The 21854-nt window shown below is 37.5% G+C and overlaps 1 protein-coding gene across 17 annotated transcripts in view; it reads right to left on the bottom strand.

Annotated features, from left to right (window-relative positions):
* PPFIA2 (PTPRF interacting protein alpha 2) overlaps positions 1 to 21717 on the bottom strand; it is a 361705-nt gene extending 339988 nt beyond the window's left edge. For 7 of the 17 annotated variants that reach the window (XM_026841145.1, XM_026841150.1, XM_026841154.1 and 4 more), the window contains exons 1-2: positions 21441 to 21715; positions 9550 to 9800 (exon numbers count right to left, since the gene is read on the bottom strand). In XM_026841145.1, coding sequence (XP_026696946.1) covers positions 9550 to 9798 — 249 coding nt within the window. In that variant the 5' untranslated portion in view covers positions 9799 to 9800; positions 21441 to 21715. Of the gene's footprint in view, positions 1 to 9549; positions 9801 to 21379; positions 21401 to 21440 lie in introns of those variants that run through there. The other 10 variants (XM_026841149.1, XM_026841151.1, XM_026841166.1 and 7 more) reach the window with 5 other exon arrangements.
* Positions 21718 to 21854: the final 137 nt, after the last annotated feature.

Here is a 21854-nt window from a genome sequence, read left to right as displayed (position 1 = left end):
CAAGAAGCTAGTGAAAAAGCAATGATAACAGATTTGCAGCCTCTCTGCCCCTTTGCTCAGCTTGCTCCTTAACTACTTGCTCTTTAAGGACTAGTTGTATCACTGACTGATATGAATAGAAAAAATTCCATGCTGACTTCCATGAAGTCTGGCATAGGGCTTTACTTCCTCTGCTGTCTTTCACTCTATCCTTCCTATTGAGTTCTACCATTTTGATGCAGAATTATGGTTTATGTACTAATCCATTACCTTTTCATTATTACACCTTCCCTTTATTTATCATTATGTTCCCTTTTGCTTAAAGTCACATAAAAAAATATGGGAAAAAAAAATCTGTAACTTGGTTACTTCATAATTTCAAGCAAACCAACCTAAAAGAGAGTATCTTACTGTAGGTCTCCAAGATTTATTTAATATTATCTGTTTTGATAGATGATTGACTGTCATAACAAATTGACTGTCACAGTATAATAGTGTTTTTTCTTCTAGAACTCACACATGGCAAAGAAACCAGTAGACCAACAATAATTTAAAAAAAAAAAACAACACCGTAATCTGATCCTAACTAGGAAAAAAACACACTTAAATGATCAGATATTCTCACCAAATGAGGGTTTGGAGCAGATTTGTGAGTAGACTGTAGAAAAGTTATATGATATAAAATAACGTTACTGCTCTACCTGGCCCTTAACTTCTCTTCATAGAAGTACAGATTCCTGGGGATCATGTGAAAGATAGATACACAATCAACAATACAAGTAAACTCGTTTATTCAGAGTCAACAGGAAAACTTCACAAACTTCAGTGAGAGCTAAATTATGATTTAGAAAAATGAATGTCCCTAACATAATTTTATGTTTTTGAGCAAATGCTTCTATGTATAGGCAAATATTTGTTAAATAGAACAGAGCCTGAATAAGACACTTCTAAAAGCTGATTCTTAAATATTCTGCACTTTCTTTGCTTTTAATAGAGCAATTCTTAAGGAAAGAATATGTATTTTCAAGAAGCTACATTTTTATTTTTCATTTTTGTCCTGATGTGTTGTTCTTGGATGATGTCTGAGCCTCTACCATCCACTTTCAAAGACGTGACCAAAGAGTATCCCATCAGAGTTAAGCTTTATAAAATTGCTTTTATTTTTTTGTTTTTCCTCACCATAAACCAGACCAGAATATTTTCAGCTGCAAGGGATGTACAATGATCATCAAGTCCAACTGCCTGACCACTTCAGGGCTGACCAAGTTAAATGGCCATTGTCCAAATGCCTCTTAAACATTAACAGTCATGACTATAGCTGTTATGACTAGAGTTGTTATGATAACTATTATGTCTATAATTTTCATGGCAGCAGCTTCATTTATAAGGACTTGGATAACCATCTCTGCTCTATTCTGTTGACCAGCACCACTGTACTTTTATCTAATATTCATTCATGTGTCTTTATAAGCATTCAGATAACGAGCCATCACTAGATAACGTAGCACTTGATGTGCCTGGTTCAAGCTAAAATGTTTATGAAGCAGATATAGCGTAAAATGTGAGTACACTGCTAGCTTCAGGCATTCACCACATGCTCCTCCTCCTCATTTATGCTTCTGGGGTTTTTTCTTGTATCCCAGCTTTTTTTTTCTGCTGGACTGTCACATCAGTCTTCTTCAGTCATCAAGTATTTACTACATAGTCCACAGTTTTTAAGATAAAATCTCCTGCTTTAAATATTTGCAATATGCTACTGAATACACAAGGAAATAAACTCATACTTGAAAAGAATTTAAGTAATTACTTGTATGCACAATTATACCTATGATTGTGGTCTGTTGGGAATATGCTGGCAGTTGTCTAGAGAGGAGCCAGTTAAAGTATTGTCCTACTTACACCACTGGTAACAGCCAGTCTGTGTTTTGACAGATAATATTAGTTAGGAGTTGTTAGTAGTGTTTGTTTTTTTCTGGTGGGCTATTCTATTTTTCTATCTATGTCACTATCTTCTATCTATGCACTATAGGCACACACATTTAAACAGAAAATACAACCTCAGAATAAGGCCCTACTGATTTACTGTTGACTTCCTATATCTTTCTTGTCCCTGGAAGTAAAACATTCATTGTGTATCAGTATTGGAAGACAATGCAAAGCTATCAACAAAATTTTCTAATCACAATCCTATTAAAGCTTAATATCAATCAAATTACATAAACTGGTTCAATAAAACAAGATCATTATATTTCCCTTTTATCATGCCTCCAGTAAGCATTACTAAATAAGTGGTATCTTATTAGATGAAATAAAACCTTAATGATTACCAGTATATTTCTATTACTGATTTTATTACTGAATTGTTGTAGTTAATAATTATTAGCTGAAATCTATGGGGTGCTAGGGGTTATGAGAGGATTCTTTTTAGCATTGCAGTTCCACACCCCAAACAATTCTACCATCTATATCCAGATAGAACAGATTTTCAGAGTGCTAATGATAATATTTATTACAGAGAAAAAAAAAAAAATTTTTGCAACACCTTGAAGAATTTACACTTAATTAGAACTAGGTGTTTAAATCTCCAGAGAGATTCACTTGAATCACAATACACTCAAAAGTTGCTGGAAATAAAAATATTAGATAAAAGTAGATTAAGAAACTGGAGCCATTTCCCCTCCACGGTTCTTATCAAGACAAAAAAGAGTGACTTTTAATTCTTTAGTACTGGATGTTTCCCCATCTGTTGTAAAGATTCATAGTAAAGACACTTTCAGTAAATTTCTAAAGAGCCTACTATAGAAACATGCAAGTCAACTGTTCTATTGTACATGTAATATTAGAAAGTCTTTCATAAAGTTGTAATTTTTTATTAAACTTTTAATCAAATGAAAACTTATACATGTGTTTGTATGCTAGCTACCATTCACAGAGTTGTTTACATTGCTGTACAATTTCTCAAGAGGAGGATGCTCCCTCAGGTGAACTACCTGACCTTTAAAGAGGTCCCTTTGAACCCAATCTATTCTATGATTCTATAAAGTAGATTAATATGTATTTCAGTAACACCCTCTTCCTAGGCCTGGATAGCTAGCCCTGCTTTGCAGGGTGTTCAGACCACTTGAGTTCCAACACACCCTCTCAGTAAAAATTATTCTATGATCTCTATCAAATAGTAGAATATTTAGACTGCTGTAGTTTTAAAAGGTCCATATTAAATTTAGTTTTTATGCTCATCCACAGAAGAATTCACCTCATGTAAATTAGCTATCTAAAAGTTAACCATCCAAGCTACACATTAAGGCTCTTTCTGTATTCACAAGAAAAAAACAAAACCAAATCAGAGCATTTCCAGGTTCACCCTATCCATCCTACAGAATGAACTGCCCTTTCTGAAGGGCCTAATTTTCCCATTTTCTTACAGAGACATTCTATATGACTTAAGACTGAATGCTTAACTTACAGATAGCTTTGTTAATCAGAATGAATTGTACTATAGAAGACATAACATATGTGCAGATTCTGATCAGCAGAACATGAAATTATAGTCATTTTTAAAAAAATTAATCTGCTAACATAAATGTTCAATGAAATCAGAACTTAGACCTTTACAGAAATCCAGCAACTGACCAGTAAAGGAGATCAAAGCACACAAAGGGAAGATTTGGTAAATAAGGAATTGGGTACTTTCTTTAAAGCCACAAAAATGATGTACCAACATCTTTTACTCACTTAAAAACATCAGCATAATGACAGTAATGTCTGTGATGGTGTGACATTTCCATCACGTATGAATTTTCTCCAAAACCAGGGGGGTTTTGTTGAAAGACTGAACAAAATCAGTGTATTACTTAAATATCAAAGCACTAGTCAATGAATGCAGGTCATAATCTACCATTTTCAACTGGAACAATATTTCACCTACAAAGTTTGTTTTCAAATTGTGATTATCTCAGGCTTTTCAGCCTTGCAATATTTGTCTAAGCTCTTTTAAACTGGAGTATAAAAACCCTTTAGCAACATTTAAAATTCAAAAATGCTGATTTTACGAAATAAAAAATTGTTGCAATATCATTGACTTTTAATATTAAAGTAAAAAAAAAAAAGATAAAGTTTTCATATATTTATTAAAATTATATAAGCATTCAAATTGAAAATCAAACTGTTGTCTTTGAAAACTTATTTTGAAATTATTTTCTCAGAACCATCCACACTATAATTCTGTTATTAGTCCAAATTCAAACAGAAAGTAGCTCACTCATCATAGTGAAAAGTTCTTACACATTTTCATCAAACCTTTAATAATGAGCCCAGTGACACCCAGCTAAATTCCCAGTGAAGGACAAGAGAAAGAGACTGACAACTATCGGAGAAATTGTCCTGACTCTGACAATCATAAGGAACCATTTCAGAATTTCAGAGCCTTTTAAAGTGCTTGCAAAGTTGCTCTACTTTATCATCTTGCACAGCCACAAGCCTGGGCCAAACTGTTATCCATTTCTGCTAATATAATATTCAATGGATGATGGCACAAATTGAAACACAGTAGGTTCCTCCTGAACATCAGGCAACACTTTTTACTCTAAGGGTGACTGAGAACTGGCACAGGTTGCCCAGAGAGGTTGTGGTGTCTACTGCCCTCAGAGATATTCAAAACCCATCTGGCACAGTTCTGGGCAGCCTGTTCTTAGTAACCCTTCTGGAGCAGAAGCAAGGTAACATCCAGAGGTCCCTTTCAACTTCAACAATTCTATGATTCTGTGAATATTAGATTAATTCTAAGTAAATCACTGAGCAAGTACGTTACTAATGAACAAAATATACATATTTGACTACAGAGTGATAACCTATGAACATCTTCATATAAATACTACCTCACTAGTATCTTCCATACCTTGAAACTTATTTTTGAAACACTAAAACAAACAATGAAACAACCACAAAACAATCCTAGTTAAGCATTGTTTATCAAAGCACATTTATAATTATTAAAACTCTTGTGATTCTTATGATTCAGTGTCAGTCTTACAATGACATTTTTCTTTTTCAGTGTTTGTTTATAAGGCAACTAATATCGATGACACTTTCTAGAAAATTTAGCTTGAAGAAAATGATGGTGAAATTTGCTTGAGAAACATGCAGTTCAGCATTTTCCCCTTCCTACCACTCAAAATAGGAGCTACAGTTTCTAACTACAGTTACTAACCTTTTTAGCAGAACACTTTTTTATGCTATAGTAAAAGAACTAATTTTACTCCACTAAAATAAAAACATACTTGTTAAGTATTTAGATCCTATGTTTTCCCATAACAGTAGAGTTGTATTGTATTTTGCAATTATTGGGGTTTTGCTGGACTCAAGAGTCATGGCCTAAATACAATAAATACCTGTTGTAAGGGAACATGCAGTGCAGACCCAAAAACACTTTCCTTAGAGGCTACTGCTGTGAACAGGCAGCTTTGGAAAGAATAAACAAGACCACTTGTGAACTAGATTCTTAATATCAGAACACCTATTACTCACAGAACACTTCTTAACTGTACTATCACTTAATTCTAATAGTTTTAGTAAAAATATTAAGACTGATGTTTCATGCATTGTGTGAATGATCCCACACAAAGTAAAATCTCTCCAGTCTGAAATAAAGAACAGGAAAGGGTGTTCAGGGTCAAGTTCAGAGGTTAACCAAAGGTACTATGGTATGTAATGTCTTTCACACCAGCTTCAACTTTAAAACATTTTGGGGTTTTCATCCTGTCTAAGAAAGATGAATTCTGAAAGTCATTCCTTGATCATTCAAGACCTTCTTCTGATGAATGATATACCTTTACTCATGGTAACCTATAATGATTTTTTTCTCCATCAACATTATTTTTGGCTTAAACCATTTTTTTCATCTTTACCTAATTGCTCTATCTTCCTGCCTCGACAAGAAAATTTAAGAAATCACTCATACTCCCTCTCAATTTAGTTTTTCCCAGAAGTAAGAAAACGTCTTTTCATGCAGAAGATGTTATTGCCCCTGTGCTCTAGCAGTCTTTTGCTGAATCTCTTACAGCTTAAGGTTGGCTCTCAATCACTACTGAGACAAAACCCAGACAGTGAGTTTCAAACCACTCCTTGGTTTAACTAAATTAATACTTATCTACGCCTAATAGAAATATCTTACATAATACATTTCAGAATATTTGCCTTTTTTACACCCACCTCCCACTGGCTGCCTACAACCATTGTGTAACATATATTTTCCCTCTCTACTACTGCTATCTAAAAGGTCAGAACATAAATTTTGTTATTAATTGCTAGATATAGGGCCCTCATCTTTGTACCATGCAATATTATTGCACCTCTTTTGTTCTTATGTACTATCATACTCATTCCCCTGACTTTGCAACTCAATTTTGTCATCTAAAATGTCCGTTACCATGCTCCTCCCTCTTGTGCTCAAATTAACAAAAATTGATCCTAAAACACATTCTTAACTACTACTAGCCTTCTTCCATCCTGTCAATGCCTGCTGTAAGTAAAAATTTTCCTCTCTCTATTACTTACCTAATTATCTTACCTTTTCTTATTCAACTCACATTTACTAGTAATTTCAGTGAGACCACTTCAAATTATACCTATTTTAGGGATACCACATTTCCCTAGTCTAATAATTCTGGTACCAGAGTGATGTTTACCTATTCTGTATAAAGGTAATTTTGGTAAACCCTTGTCAGATTTTTAACTTTTAGACTTATTATTAGTTTTTCCTCCAAAATAAGCTTTAAAGTCTTCTCTACTTCGTCATTTAGTCTAACTGGTCTGTAATTGCCTGCTTACTATTTCCCTCCTTCCTTAAACATAGCTGTTCAGTTAAACTTGGATATTCATAAAGTTAAGACCGCTAATCTAATGGAAATAAAAATTGCTTCAGTAATAGCAATTAGCAAGACAACTGTATTTCTGTAACCCAAATTTGAAAGATGTAGTTAACTATACATTCTTCTGCTGCAGCATAGATCAGTATAAAAACTCAGAGCCATGTACAGTCATACTTCATATTTTGGATACAGCATTAACAGCTGTAGCTGTAACAGCATTACCTAATATCTCAAGCTTCATATTTAATGTTACTAATTATTTGCTATTTCCAGTCAGACAAGACTTTTCAAGGTCTCATTCATTACCCCAGTTTTCAGTCAGGTTCTTTCTGTTCAGATTCTATTTATGAAAAGTGCAATGATTTTTCCAGATCATATTTTTAACTGTTTAAGACAATAAACAAAAAGCATCCTAATAAAAATGCTTCAGAATGTAACTGTGTCAATACACGCTTTCTACATGCAAAGAACTATGTAAATGCTAAGAAATAACTGAATTTTGAAAAACAATCAAGAAACCAAGAGCTAAAAGAAATATATTCTGATAAAGCAAGACTTATTAGATGACATATTATAACCGTAATAATTATCATGTTGTTACTGTTTATGTATGTATTCTTCTCTTAACTCAAGTGAACACAGAAATCTTCCTCTCCACAACAAAAGCATTGGGTAGTATTTGTCATAGGGCTATGTCAGGCAGCTAGCAATGCAAGCTTGCTGTTCATTAAACTGTAAACAAGAAAATTATTAAAATACTATGTAGAATATCTCAAATCCACAAAGGAAGCTAAATAGTATAGCAGTCATATGGAGGTTATTTTCTTGGAAGACTGTATTACTAGAACGTCATATTACTAGGCCAATGTTCTGTACTTACAGAAAGTTTTCTACAGAATTGAATCACTTACATGAAGATCTAGACAACCTAATTGATGGGAAAAAAATCTGGCTCTGCTTTAAAGTTTAAGCAGTATGTCACACAGTTTCTCATACAGGAATCCCGCATCTCTAATACTTAGATTGATGAATGCTACCAGAAATATGCATGCTTAATGGTACGTAGCAGCACAAAGTGTTCACCTGACAAATCAATTAATTTTAGGGGGTGTACAGCTATCATTGAAAAAACACACAACCCCAACATTATTAGGAAAAAAAAAATAATATTCAAATCATATAATGATTCAGTTCCTTAGAATTTGTTTCTTTTAGGCTCTATGTCCCTTAGGTCATCTCCTGCATCTTAGCAGGAGTTTTATTTATGTGAGACACAGAAACACTAAGGCTTAGACACCTGCTAGTGCTCAACAGAAAAACCACAATATGGGTTGAGTAAAGAGTGCCTCTGTAATAGGTGGCACATTAAGTGGGGGTTCACAGATACAGAACCTTCCCTCTTCTTCAGATTGCTAGCAATAAACCTTTGAATAAAGGGTCTACACCATCTTTCACTTATACTTTTTCACTCTTCTATGAAAAGACACCAGTGGAGAAAAAGCTTAACTACCCACAAATTAGAGAAAAATAATAATAAAAAACCAAAACAAACAAAACAAAACAAAACAAAACCAAGAAACTTGATTTTACCGTATATCAAGATCACTGCTACTCCTTTTTGTTTGACCCAAGCCAAGTGTAGTCATTCTTACTGCCTGGAGCCAAAGCTGAAGTTACTAACACTATCCTTCAAATGACAACAGTCTCTCTCTCATCTTCAGCCCTACCCCAAGATCTTCCAATAACCTGCTGGGGTCAGCCCTTAAGCAACTGCTTCTGTTCCCTATTCCAGTGGGTGCCTTTTTCCTTTTATATCTTTAAGAATTTTCTCACTCCTTTCATTCATATTTACCACATCCTTATTCCAATCACACAGCTGAATCTGTTTTCCTTCCTCTCTAACCACTGTCAAATAGGTATACAACTTTGCCCAGGCAAGTATGCCCTGGCCCTCACAACAATCAAATTCTCTACCAAATGAGAGTTGGGAGATACAAAGAAAATAACATGGAGAAAAAATGTGTTTTGAATCATGGTATCTTTCAAACCTCTGGCCAGATACACAGACGCAACCAAGACCTTTTTTTGCTTTTATTCTAGTATATTGAAAAATAATGTTATATTGATATATAATACTGAAATATGATATCAAATTACTGAAGTAATTAATTTTGCAGTTTCTAAAAAAGACCAAGGTGATTTTAGATAATGAAATTTATATAATTATTTTAAAATAAAATAATAAAAATATTAAGATATTAGTTGTTTTTGTGGTTTTGTGTAGTACCTTATTTAATCTACATAACTTAGTTTTGTTTGTTCTAATGCTAGTTAGAAAATCTTATCTGGAATAGAGTCTGTAGGAAACATCCTCTTTCTTTTTACTTTGTTTCCACTATTAGATCTTTAATTTAAATGCTCCCTTATCTGTTGTAAATGCTAGAGCAACAGCCAAAAGAACCAGTAGCTACAGGCCTTCATCTTGCTCTCCTTGAAGTCAACAGCATTACTCCTACTCTTAACCTGGAAGAGAAGACAGGTCCCAAAGAGGTCAAACCAGGTACTATTAAATTGAGAGGACTTCTGCAGCCAACCTCAAAAGGAGCAGAATTTGGGCCTCAAGGAATAAATACTGATTAGGATTAAAGTGGCATTATGTGGAAAATTGGTGAACCTAAAAAAAAAATCTTTATAAACTACATACCTGAGGCAGTGCTGAGTTAAGCTGTCGCTGGAGGGAGTCTCTGTCATAGATGACATCCTGTAGGCGTTGCTGAGCAAGTGACAAGCTTTCCTGTGTCTCCCGAAGAGTATCAAGGAGACGGTCCCTTTCATCCAGCATGTTCACCATCAGCTGCTCAAAGTGAGAATCCGAGTCCGAGCCACTGCTTTGGGACCCCCGTTGACTCATCGGGGTGTCCTCGTTTATCGTTGGCATCACTTCACACATCATGTCTTTAAAAAAACACAAATCAAGGAAAAGCTCTTCAGCAGAAAAACATTTGAGGGAATTTTATAAGAGGAATTAATTCTGTCACATGGACACAGTAGATTATTGCATTGTTCCCTCTTTCAACTTTGTGCTTTCAATGTTAATCAGATGGTCGATAGACAGGGATTAAATACAGTGACTAATTCCACACAGCAAAGACTTTGAATGTGCGTCCGAAACTGAGAGAATGACTGGAAGGAGATGGAGGGTAACAGAATATTTTAAATTAATTTTTGCAAATAATGCTGTCTTAAAATGACAGAAAATACTTCCTCTGCAATTGTAGTCTCCTTAATTGTTGATTTTGTCCCCTCTCTTACTTAATGTCATTGTTGAATTGTTGGTATCGATGCCAACAGCTGCCATTAATTGCCAGATTTTTTTCCTGCTCCAGGCATTTCTGCAGTACAGCTCAGGCTAACCATTGATCCAGTATCATGCTGCCTTAACAATGCCAGGTTAATCTATTTTTCTATCTAGTTATTCCTACTCTTGGGAAATTTTTCTCTAGTGAGCTTGTTCAGTAAGAGGTCAAGAACTAGAAAGTCTCTGCTAATTACCAACCCTGTGATATCTTGTGCAAACTGCATTACCAGGGACAGAATCACTGTTGTTTCCAAAAAAAACAGTCCTGAGCAAACAATAACACCTAGTCCCATTCTTCCATTATAAAGCTTCTTAGGTAAATCTCAAACCCTCAAATTGTGTGTAGGGAGAACCATAGGCTATGAAATACTGGGATCAGCTGATGGAAAAGAAAAAAACCAAACTGAAGATATGACAGGTCTCAGAGATCAGATTTTTTTTAAAAAAAATAAGTAGACTGTTAACAATAGATTACATCTACCCAGTGACAGCCACCCAAAAAATAGAAATTGTTTTTCTAGTATGAATGAAGAAGTACAGCAGAAGTAACTTTATACATAGTTAAGGGTTAATTTCTGGAAATTCTGGTATTGTAGTAACTATTGGAAGCCTTTTATCTCAGCAAGTGGGATCAAGGTGCTTTTGGTTCATCTAATGGAAGTTACTCAGGAGTACTGTGGACCTTCTAGACATGAACTTTGTCTACAATACATGTGATTGACACACTTCCACTGTTAAATGTGCCATTATGTAACATTGTCATCATTTCAGTCAATAAATACTATGACGGATTAACTACATATTCTTAAATCTGATCTGCTTTCCAAAGTGGGAAAATGGAACTTGTGAAAGTGGAATTTACAAAAAATAGAAGATCTAGCTGTTACAGAATGTAACTTAAAGACAGGCCACACACCAGGGAACAGAGGAGTTAAGACACCTGTATTTAATTCATTAAAACCATCTCCTCCTACTATCTCTAAGTCACAAGCAAACCTTGTGGTAACTCTGCTTTGCTGCTAAGATTTTCTGGGAAAATTGCAGAGCTTTGATAACGTTAGCTGGCCTTGATCATGTTCTGAATGCTCATTTAGAATTTAGTATTCTTAATTTTCATTTTTTTGGCAGATGTGATAACTAGTAAAGTTGGCACCAAACACTGGTATTTCAGCATGAATTATCAGCTACTACTGCATAGTTTTCACAGGCAATAGCTTCACTACTGAAGTTTCAGGTAGTGTTTGATCCTGGTTTTAAAGTGTCTGGACTTGAGGCAACATCAAGTTTGCTTGTGGCTATTATCCACTTAGTAATTAATTAGGTGCAAGAGAAGCAGTTAATAGCTTGAAGTGACAGATACTGAAAAGTTCCTCACATCTCAAATATATTTAGGTCAGGTGTACTTACTCAGGATGATCTGATTTGATGCTGCATATCTCCATTACTCATGAGGTTCAAAACTTTCTATTCCAGAAACCTTTGCCTCTCCTGAACTATAAGCTCCACTAGGAAGCACCCAATGGCTTTTCAAATTGAAATTACATTAATACATCAGTACCTCCATCATCATAAAAAAACTTTAAAAATATTTGCACCATTATCAACCAAACTTCATGGTACCTACCATTTCCTCTTCTGAGTATGGACAGTGTGTACTGTGAGGCACCACAGATGGGGAGTGACTAAACTCTGCAGCTGCACCAGCAGAAGGACAGTTTGAATAAACGAGTACTCATCCTCCTACACTTCAATTTCCCTTCAGAGTCTGAACAGCTTTCGAGGAGTTCTTGATGATGTAACCACTCTGTCCACTGACCACAGACACCTTGAGATGTGGAACTATCAGCAGGGGGGAGACACTTTCTTGCCTCCATGATCCTTTCACAATGTTGTGGGAGTTCATTTCACTCTGCAAGTGGACATCACCTCTGTCTCCACCCAGGCCACACCTGTGGGTTTGGGATGGTCAAGGTCACTGTGAGCTAAAGGGCAACTAAAACATCCAAGGCCATTTGCTCAATTTAATCACACCTTTTCAGTATGCAGCAGGTGGCCAGAGACCAAAGTCTCTGCATGCTCATTCTTCAAGACTAAAGAAAATTCAGATGATTGTCACTGAACGTCTCCTGCCTCATGATCATGGGCCATGCTTCCTGCCCCAGGGGATTCTCAGCAGTGAACCTTCATCACTGAGAAATTATCTCCAATGTCCTGCACACGCAGATCAAGTTTATGATCTGAACAGCACAGCATACACCACCACTGCTCACAGGCAGTGGCAGAGACTGGTGCGATTTTTCACACACAATGGTGTGTGTGTGTGGGGGGAACAGGCAAGGAAACCTCTGGGCCGACAGCTGTTCCTACCTTAGCACCCTGTATTCAAGCTAGATAGAAAATGTCCTCCTAAAGTCATTACGGGGATGTGGCAAGCCATATATATAAATGGTTGTGGAATGGGCTGCATGGAATCCATGGCACTATTACTATGTCTTCTCCCCCTAAGCTGCTGCATTCAGGGAGAGGAGTGGACCATGCACTGTGCTTATTTTGAAAGCCTGGGATGCGTTATCCTGACATAGCACAAGTAACAAACTTGGTCTATGAGTAAGACCACAGAGAAGTCAGGGAACGGGAGGGCAGTTTCTGATGTACGCAGTTGCTATTTGGAAGCTTCTCCCACAGCTCACAGCCCCAGGAGAATCTTTAAAAGGTCCAGCAGTTCCTGCAGTCAGATTGGTGAGGTACCTTGCTTTCTGGCAGTTTGGAGATCAGTGCCATTATTCCATTGGAACGACATGCATCCTCTCACTTTCTGTACCCTCAGCTTGGAGACAAATAGAGAAAAGGAGACTAAGGAGTTCACAGCTTTTGGAAGAAGGGGCTAACCACTCACAGTGATTGCAAAGATGCTGTGAGGCTGTGCAGGGTGGAAATCGAGAGGGCTAAAGCCCACCTAGAAATTAATTTGGCCTTGGCAATCAAGGAAAACAAGAAATGTTTCTATGTCAACAGAAAAAGAAAGACCAGGGAGAGTTTCCATCCCCTGCTAGATGCAGGAGGAAACAGGGTAACAAGTGATGAGGAAAAGGCTGAGGTGCTTAATGCCTTCTTTGCCTCAGTCTTTAATAAGAAGAATAGTTGTACCAAGGGAATCCAGCCTCCTCAGCCAGAAGACATTGAACGACCCCCTGCAATCCAGGAGACAGTCAGTGGCCTGCTGCATCACACAGACACACACAAGTCTATGGGACGGGATGGGATACACCCGAGGGGGCTGAAGGAGCTGGCTGGGGTGCTCGCCAAGCCGCTTTCCATCATTTACCAGCAGTCCTGGCTGACCGAGGAGGTCCCGACTGATTGGAAATTGGCCAATGTGACACCCATCTATAAGAAGGGTCGGAAGGATGATCCGGGAAATTACAGGCCTGTCAGCTTGACTTCAGTACCCAGGAAGCTGATGGAGAAGCTCATCCTGAGTGCCATCATAGAACACATGTGGGACAACCAGATGCTCAGGCCCAGTCAGCATGGGTTTATGAAAGGTAGGTCCTGCTTGACAAACCTGATCTCCTTCTATGACAGGGCGACCTGTTTATTGGATGAGGGAAAGGCTGTGGATGTTGTTTACCTTGACTTTAGCAGGGCCTTTGACACCATTTCCCACAGCATTGTCCTGGCGAAACTGGCTGCTCGTGGCTTGGGCAATCAAACACTTTTCTGGGTAAAAGGAAGCTGCAGAGAGTTGGGGATGAGCCTCTTTAACCTAGTAATAAGTGACAGGACCAGAGGTAATGACCTCAAGTTGCACCAGGGAAGGTTTATACTAGATATTAGGAAGCATTTCTTTACAGAACGGGTTGTTAGGTTTGGCATGGGCTGCACAGGGAGGTGGTGGAGTCCCCATCCCTGGAGGTGTTTAAGAGTCAGGTCAACTTAGCACTGAGGGATATGGTGTAGTTGGGAACTGTCAATGTTCGGTTAATGGTTGGACTGGATGATCTTTAAGGTCCTTTCCAACCTAAATGATTCTGTGATTCTGTGAAAAGCAGTATGCTAACCTGGGCCACATCAGAAATGCTGGTAGGGCATGCCAGAAAGGGATGCAATGATACTTGCAACAGTGAGGAGCAGGGGAAAAGGGAATCCTGGGACAGGTCCTCACATGGAACTTTTGTGGGAGCCAGGAACAAGGCATGTTGGCATTCAAGAGGCCTTTCTGCGAGAGAACAGACATGTGAGCAATCCTGCATGAGAACAAGACTGATAAGAGCCTCAGCCTGAGCAAGAATGCGATAAGGACGTAACCCTGAATGAGGGGGGAGAAACTCGAGGAGACAAACAACCCCCGGAAGGGGTTGGGACGGCAGAGGAAGTTACACAAGGCAGGAAGCCTGTCAAGGCTGATGTGGCACCTTTTATCCAATCATAAGAAGGTTTAAAGCACGGGCTAAGTTAACTGTCCAATCTTGAGGACTTGTACTGCATGTTACGTGTGCGGGAGAACATTATAGAAGGGCTTACTTAGTTGTAATAAATGGGCATTGCTTGATCACACTGGTCGTGTGCGTGCTCAGCTCTCCCGCAAACACTGTTCCCAAGAAAAGCTGGCCTTCTTCCCCACTTCCCCAGGACCTTATTGCACCCTTTATGAATTGTCTGCTTGATAGCAGGAAGGAATCAAAATACTGAGAATATCTGAAGAATTTTAAAAAGAAAGGGAAAAAAAAGGAAAAAAGAAAAGGGAGGTTCATCAAGAGGGGCTGTAACAAAATCTGGGGCAGGTAAAGCAGAGAAAGGACCAACAAAACCAACAAAAGTAGAGGAAGAGTGTCAGCAAACAGATCAATTACAGTTTAGTAGTAGAAGATTGGCAGCTGAGGACAAATAGCAGGGCACATATGCATTTGTATCTTTACACAGGAAGTGAATTACATCAGGGAGTTACAAGATTTCTTGAAGTTTCCAGAGCCTTCTGATGGTGTGCATGTATTAGACAGCCCTTGGTTAACCACATGATGATGTGGTTCACACATAGGGTCAGGACATTAGATTTAAGAGTCAGCTTCCAGTTTAATTACAGCTGAAAGGAATTAGTTTGCACACACCAAACCAAGCCAACACAATGCAGATAGAAACAACTGAAGGATTCACATTAAAAGATAAAATAAAAATAATATTGCTATGAACAGTTAGGTCTGATTGCTAATGTGGTCATATCCTGAGTAATTTTATTTTTAAATTTCCAGTGGGGAAAGAAAGCAACTTCAGATTTTTTATTCTATGGAACTTTGAATTTTAAACCTAATTTTGGTGATTAAAAATTAGCAAAATCACAACAATTTTTACTCCGGTTTCATAACATAATTAACTGAAACATTTTATACACTGAAATCAGAAGGAATTACTGTAACTACCTATTCTTGCCCCATTAATTGAAGACCATAAATCTGTGTTAAACTGAAATATATTTTATACAGGAAGGTTTTCAATAATTAGACACTGAAAGTGATCTTTCTAGCAAAATTATTATAATTAGTCATTCTTTCTGTGAAAAAATATATGCCTTTTTCAATTGTATTTATAGGGGAGACACAGTCACATTCAATGCTGCAGTTTTTAAAGGCTCAAAATAAGCTTACTGGCAGGTGCACTTCTATTATATTTTAGACCTACCAAGCCACATGTGTTTCTGTGGCTTACCTGTGAGTTCTGCAAGTTACAGAAATTCTGATACATCTCAGATACATTTCACTATACATGTATGGATCAGTTTTCATATAGACAGGTCAGATGCATCCTGGACTTATTGGATATATACAGTTCAGGAATAACAGATCCATGCATATGTGGCAGGTGTTTATCTCAAGTACACAGTTCTTACTAATTCCTGTAGGTATCAATTCCACTCAGAACAGGACTCAGCAGGATAAATAATGGACCATCTTTAAACTTCCTTTTTGTCCTCCATTCTTACTGATTTTCTAACCCATAACTTTTGGATAGATCAAATACAGTCATCAACTGACATCTGGATATTCCATGTTTATTAATTGTGTTTATCAGCCAATGGTTTGAGATCCGGCTCCCCTGTCATACAATTGACTGTATATAACTATATAACCAGAGACAGCCCCAAAAGATGAAAGATTAGGATGAAGTTTCCCAGCCCTCTATTCCTCTGAACTGGTTTTATACAGTTTAATGGGCTGTTGGTTCCTCATTCAACTCTGTGTGCACACTGAAATTCAGATGCAAAAATACATTCATTGAGTCTGTGAATGTATTTTAATCTCTCCATTCAGTCTTCATGTGCCAGCTCCTTTGTTAAGATTTTTGTTATCCCAGGATAGTATTGCTTTCATTAATCAATATATTCCCATCAACTGCTACAAGAAATTACAGTTACCTATCTTTGATGAGTCCTATTAGGGAAAAAGAATTCAGAGCTTTGAATAAAGTAAGGATAAGTGAAGACAACAATATGCACGAAACATCAGAACCGCTTCTCTTAAATTTACAACAGAAAACTTGAATTGCACTGCCACAATTCTAAACTGCAAAGTAACTTCTCATATAATTATCAGGTACTGTGACAAAGTATAAGCAAAATTGGAGTGTATAAATATCTGCCTTAAACACCAGAAATTTACAGTGATTTTTGAATCTTCTATTTATTTTCCAAACCTGCATTAAGCAACCTGATCTTAATTTGCAGTTGGCCCAGCACTGGGCAGGAGTTGGGACAGATGAGCTCCAAAGGTCCTTTCCACACTGAGTAATTCCATGCATGAATGTGAGAGCTTTAAATTCAAAGAATTCACTCATTTACCACAGAGATTCTGAAATCTAATATACATTTAAATAAGGCTAGAAATTTGAAATAAAAAACTCAAAAAAAAAATCCCACATTGTGGCTCATCTCATTGCATTCATACAAAAGAACCCAAGCCCATGCTGATTTTATTAGGATGGCCCGCCTTGTGGAGAATTTGGGGCTCTATATACTTGGAAGACTTCTACAAAAATTGTTATTAAAAAATAAAAAATAAACCTCAGTTATACTTGATTACAAGTATGGCCATGTCTTCAGATATTGTCATTTACACTAAATGTCCTAATCTTGAGTGACATTAAAAAAAACAAGCCAGAGAAATCTAAAAACATAACCACATGAGGATGGGAAACAAAGACATACTTTTTAGACATCCAAATATAAACAAAAATCTGTGCTTATTTTTTGGCAATATAGGCTACTCCTTTCTTTGTCAGAAAATATGCACAAAAATACACTAGAATATTATACTGGATGATAAAAAGCCACATCTCAGAACACTTTAAATTTAAGAGTTTGAACAGTCTTTAATAACTTCTATGGCCTCACTTATATTCTGGCTTTACTTATCATTCATATGGTTTAAACAACAGAAAGTTTTGAAGAAAGATTTTAATGCTTTATATTTTATCACCTACCCAGTGAATCGCAGTAAAGCGAATAATGAAAAAATATTTTTGGAATAAAGACTGAAAAGCTGCTGAAGCCTAGCTTGTCAGGGGAACATATATGCATGGTATGACAGTAGTTCAGTGGTATATGCTACTTCTAGAATCTAAAGGGAAGAAACCGTAAATATAAATAAATATATTTCCCCAAAATTTCAACACTGACATTGCTCCTATTCAAGGTCATAATCTGTTATCAAGTCAGTGTTTACAACACACATAAAGGCATGAAGGTCCTTCATATATTTAGGAAGTTTTCTGACTATGCTATTAATGAGAAATAAAATATAACACATCACATTCTCATCAGGAAAAAAAAAAAAAAAAAGCTTTCCTAACACCATCCTCTCAAGAAACAATCAATCAGTCAAAACACCAAGCCCCAAACAAACTCAAGAACCCAGAAACACAGACTTGCTTTCTTCTCAAAAGAAAGATATGTGGTGTTGAATTGAGCAAACTCAGAGATCTGTAACCAGCTATCAGGAGTCAACTTTGCAGAAACTGAGTGAATTCCCACTTAAGTAATTTACTAAGGATTTCTTTACCAAGACTCTGATCACATAAAAGATAAAGGAGAAGATGAAGAAGTACTTCAGGCATCCAATTTGGTCTCCTAATGTGATACCTCAAATCCTACTTAATTATACTAGTGGTGCCCAACCATGCATCTAGCAAGTCATGCAGCTGTTTGTGCCACTACAGGAGAACTGCAGGCTGTTATCCCCAAAAAAACTGAGTCAGAAAAGGAGTTGGGGAGGAATGAAAGTGGTGAGGGAACAGATAATGAACACCTTCATTAATCATCCTGGTCCTCAGTAGTAAGTGAGGAACAGGTCAGATAACTACAGTAGCATCAGCCTACTACTAAGTGGCAGCCATCTTACTCTGTTAGGATATGACTGAAGGCACGCTGAGTTATATATGAGGGAACACAGGCATCCAAGAAAGAACATTGAGGGTACTGGAATTTCTTTCAGTGGGTTCTTAGGAAATGCAAGTGGTCGATTAAACACCTCTGTGCCATATCTTCAGGACCACACAAGTCCACGATAACAGAATAAGCCCTCCTGTACATTATTCTGTGCAATACTTCCTCTACAGCCAGAACTGCAAAGAAGAGGAAGGAGTGGAGGGAAAGGTCTTAACAAGGTGACATACACTTCATTCATACCTAAACATGCATTCATTTTGTATGTTTTTACTCAAAGGAAAAAAAGAGAAATTTTGTGTTCCTTTGACAGAAAAAGGCTGACTTGCCCTGTAGTAATACAACTTAAAACTTATGCTTGAATCATCTAACAAAAATAACTTTTAAATTTGTTTCTCTTTCTTTAAAATGAAAAAAAACACAAAAAACAAAAAAAAAAAAACAAAAAACAAACAAAAAAAACCCACAAAAAAAACCCCAAGCTCCATTGATAATGTATCTCTGCAGTAAAATGTTTGCCACTTTACCTGGTATTCCGAATGCAAGTAAAGCAAGCCTTCAATGAAATATGCATTTAAGTCACCAGCATTTTAATGTTAATATACAAACACCATTTCTTAGACTCAACAGGAGCTGCATAGAATTACAGTTCCCTTGCTCAGGAAGAATGTGAAGTGCCCAAAACTCTCAAGGTCTGCAACCAATACTGAACTTGTGTAGTACCTTATGGCTATCCAGAACCCTCTGAGAGGTTCTGAAGCGGAAGCAGGATTTTGACAAATTACTGCTTCCCTTAAAATCAAACAAGACTGTTAGGCAATGTAATAACTTTAGAAATCTTCTAATTTGAAACAAAGCCTAAACACTTATTTTAATAGTAGTTCTAGACCTGAAGCGCTCAGGTATCATAGCCATACACAATGGCAGCTTGTGAAGCAAAGTTCTCTAAACACATTCTCTTCCTTGTCCATTGTGTAGCTACCGTCTACGGCAAAGTCTATTCCTACTTGATTGGTTCCCAGTTCAGTGTTTTCTCCAATCATCTGCATGGAGCCTAATCCAACAACTGCATAAATTCATAGAAATTCCATCATGGACTTCAGTGGGTTTGGATCAGTGTAGATGGTTGGAAAAGTCACTAACATAGGCAAGCTGCCAACCTCCTGTCATTGTACTACCTCCAAACAGGACCATAAAAATCACAAATGTGTGTTATGAATGTCTAAGGAGCATGCTGGATTTTATATGACCATTGACCACAATATTAGGAGAAATCACAAACAGGTTCCCCTCTAAACGCAAACATTGAACTGGCAAAAAAGCAATGACTATTTAAAGTGATCTGTTCTATGAGAGGGGGAAAGAATGTGGTTCATTGTCATCGCATTAAACATTTTTCAGGTTGTATGAAAAAATGTCACAGCAAATCTGTAACATTAGCTGCATTATGCCTCCATCAAGAGTGAACTCAATATTAGCTCAATTAGGAATTCTGCAGCTCAGTTTAGACATCCAGATGAGTGAATGGACAAAAATTGCAACAAACAGCACAGGCTATGCCCACCCTTGGTTAAGAGTTATATAAAGCTCCTTTTCAGGAGCTATTCCACTAACAACTAAATTGATAGCACTTCCCTTATATTATCTTCTGTCTACAGATGCTCATAATCATGAAGGGACCAGGTGTGAAAGTTCATCCTTAATACTGACTTTTCATAAAACTACTTGAAATTTCTGTGGTACACATCCTATAAAGCATATGAAATGAAAAAAAAGTTGTCATCTTTCTTTTCATTGGACCCCACCCTATTTGACATCTTCTGTTACCTCAATTGTCCAAGAGTCTTGGAATTATTTAGTTATGTTGTAACAAACACCTCTGCAATCGCATGTAGCCTGGGAATATAATTTACCAGCTGGACTTCTTTCACTTGAGCATGTTCTGGGAATGAGGAGACAGAATCCTACTTAGCTTCTGCCTGACAAAAGCTCTTAGACAAGCATTCATTTTGCTCACCTTGAAGGCTACCACCTTAGATGTGAACCTTTTATTCCCTCACCTTTCTGTCCATAACTGGTTTCAAAAGCACGTTTTCTGTATACACTCAGATATTTGATTTTCACAGTAAGGTTGAGGAGTCATTTCAAGTTACTTGTAATTTTGCTGCAGGAAACAGAAGTAGATATCTAACTACGATACATTCTAGCTAGTCCACAGTGACATCAGCTTGAAAACTCATTTCATTGGATCATTCCGGATATTTTGCATTTACAAGCTATATTTTTCAAATCGTTCAATAGGTATAGTGGCTGATAAATCCAGTTCTTACTGCAATTATGTCTTATCAGATGTTCTCAGCAAGATTGCTCTTAGGCAGCACGGTGTAATTCCATAAGGAAAATCCTTCCTATTGTCTGAGTTGCATTACATGCATATTCCTCCTCCTAGTTAACTCCTTACCTGCCAGTCTCCACTAAACTATGATATCACCTTTAACAGAAGCATCCTGTGCTCCTTCCACACAGGAGGGGTGATCAACACAGTACCTTAAAAGAAGGACTCATTCCAGCTATTTGTTCTTTATGTCATCCCTCCGGTCTCTTATCTCCCTCAAACGCACCAAAAAAAAAAAAAAAAACTGAAATTCCCCAACTCCCAACTCCCATTACAGAAATGCATTTAAATACCACACAAGTACTACAGCAAGAGGCAGACAGCAAGATTTTGCATTTGCACGTCACCTCTCGAAGAATATCGGGGCTAAGAAGGGAATGCTTAACTCAAAAATAGAAGGTTCAGTACCTAGTGGCTTTTATTTCGGCGTCTGCTATTTCACTTGATCAATAACAACCGCAGTCTCCACCGGCTTCGAGCGGGGACTCACACAGCCGAGCACTCCTGGACCATCTTCCTAGCAATGGTGACACAGGCGTTGCTCCGAGGAACCCCAAGCCCCCGCACCCGTCCTCCGGCAAGACTGGCTGCTTGGCACCTCAGCATTTTCTTCGGTCACTTCGTCAGCAGCCAAGAGGAGAAGCATCCATGGGAAAAATGGCATATTACAAATTTTGCTTTGGAAAGCAGAGCTTGGCTCAGACCATTGTCGGGAGCAGGAGGGGGGGGAACGGCTCTTAAAGCTCCAGCAGCCCCTTTCGAGCAACAGCATCTTTGCAGCTGGAGGCAAGCGATTACAGGGGGGGGGGGGCAGGGCGCAAG

The sequence above is a fragment of the Athene cunicularia genome (genome assembly GCF_003259725.1).
Source record: "Athene cunicularia isolate RWA chromosome 1 unlocalized genomic scaffold, athCun1 chr1_part2, whole genome shotgun sequence".
Taxonomy (NCBI): Eukaryota; Metazoa; Chordata; class Aves; order Strigiformes; family Strigidae; genus Athene; species Athene cunicularia.
The sequence above is the reverse complement of the archived record's forward strand: the minus strand, read 5'-3'. Positions and strand labels throughout refer to the sequence as shown.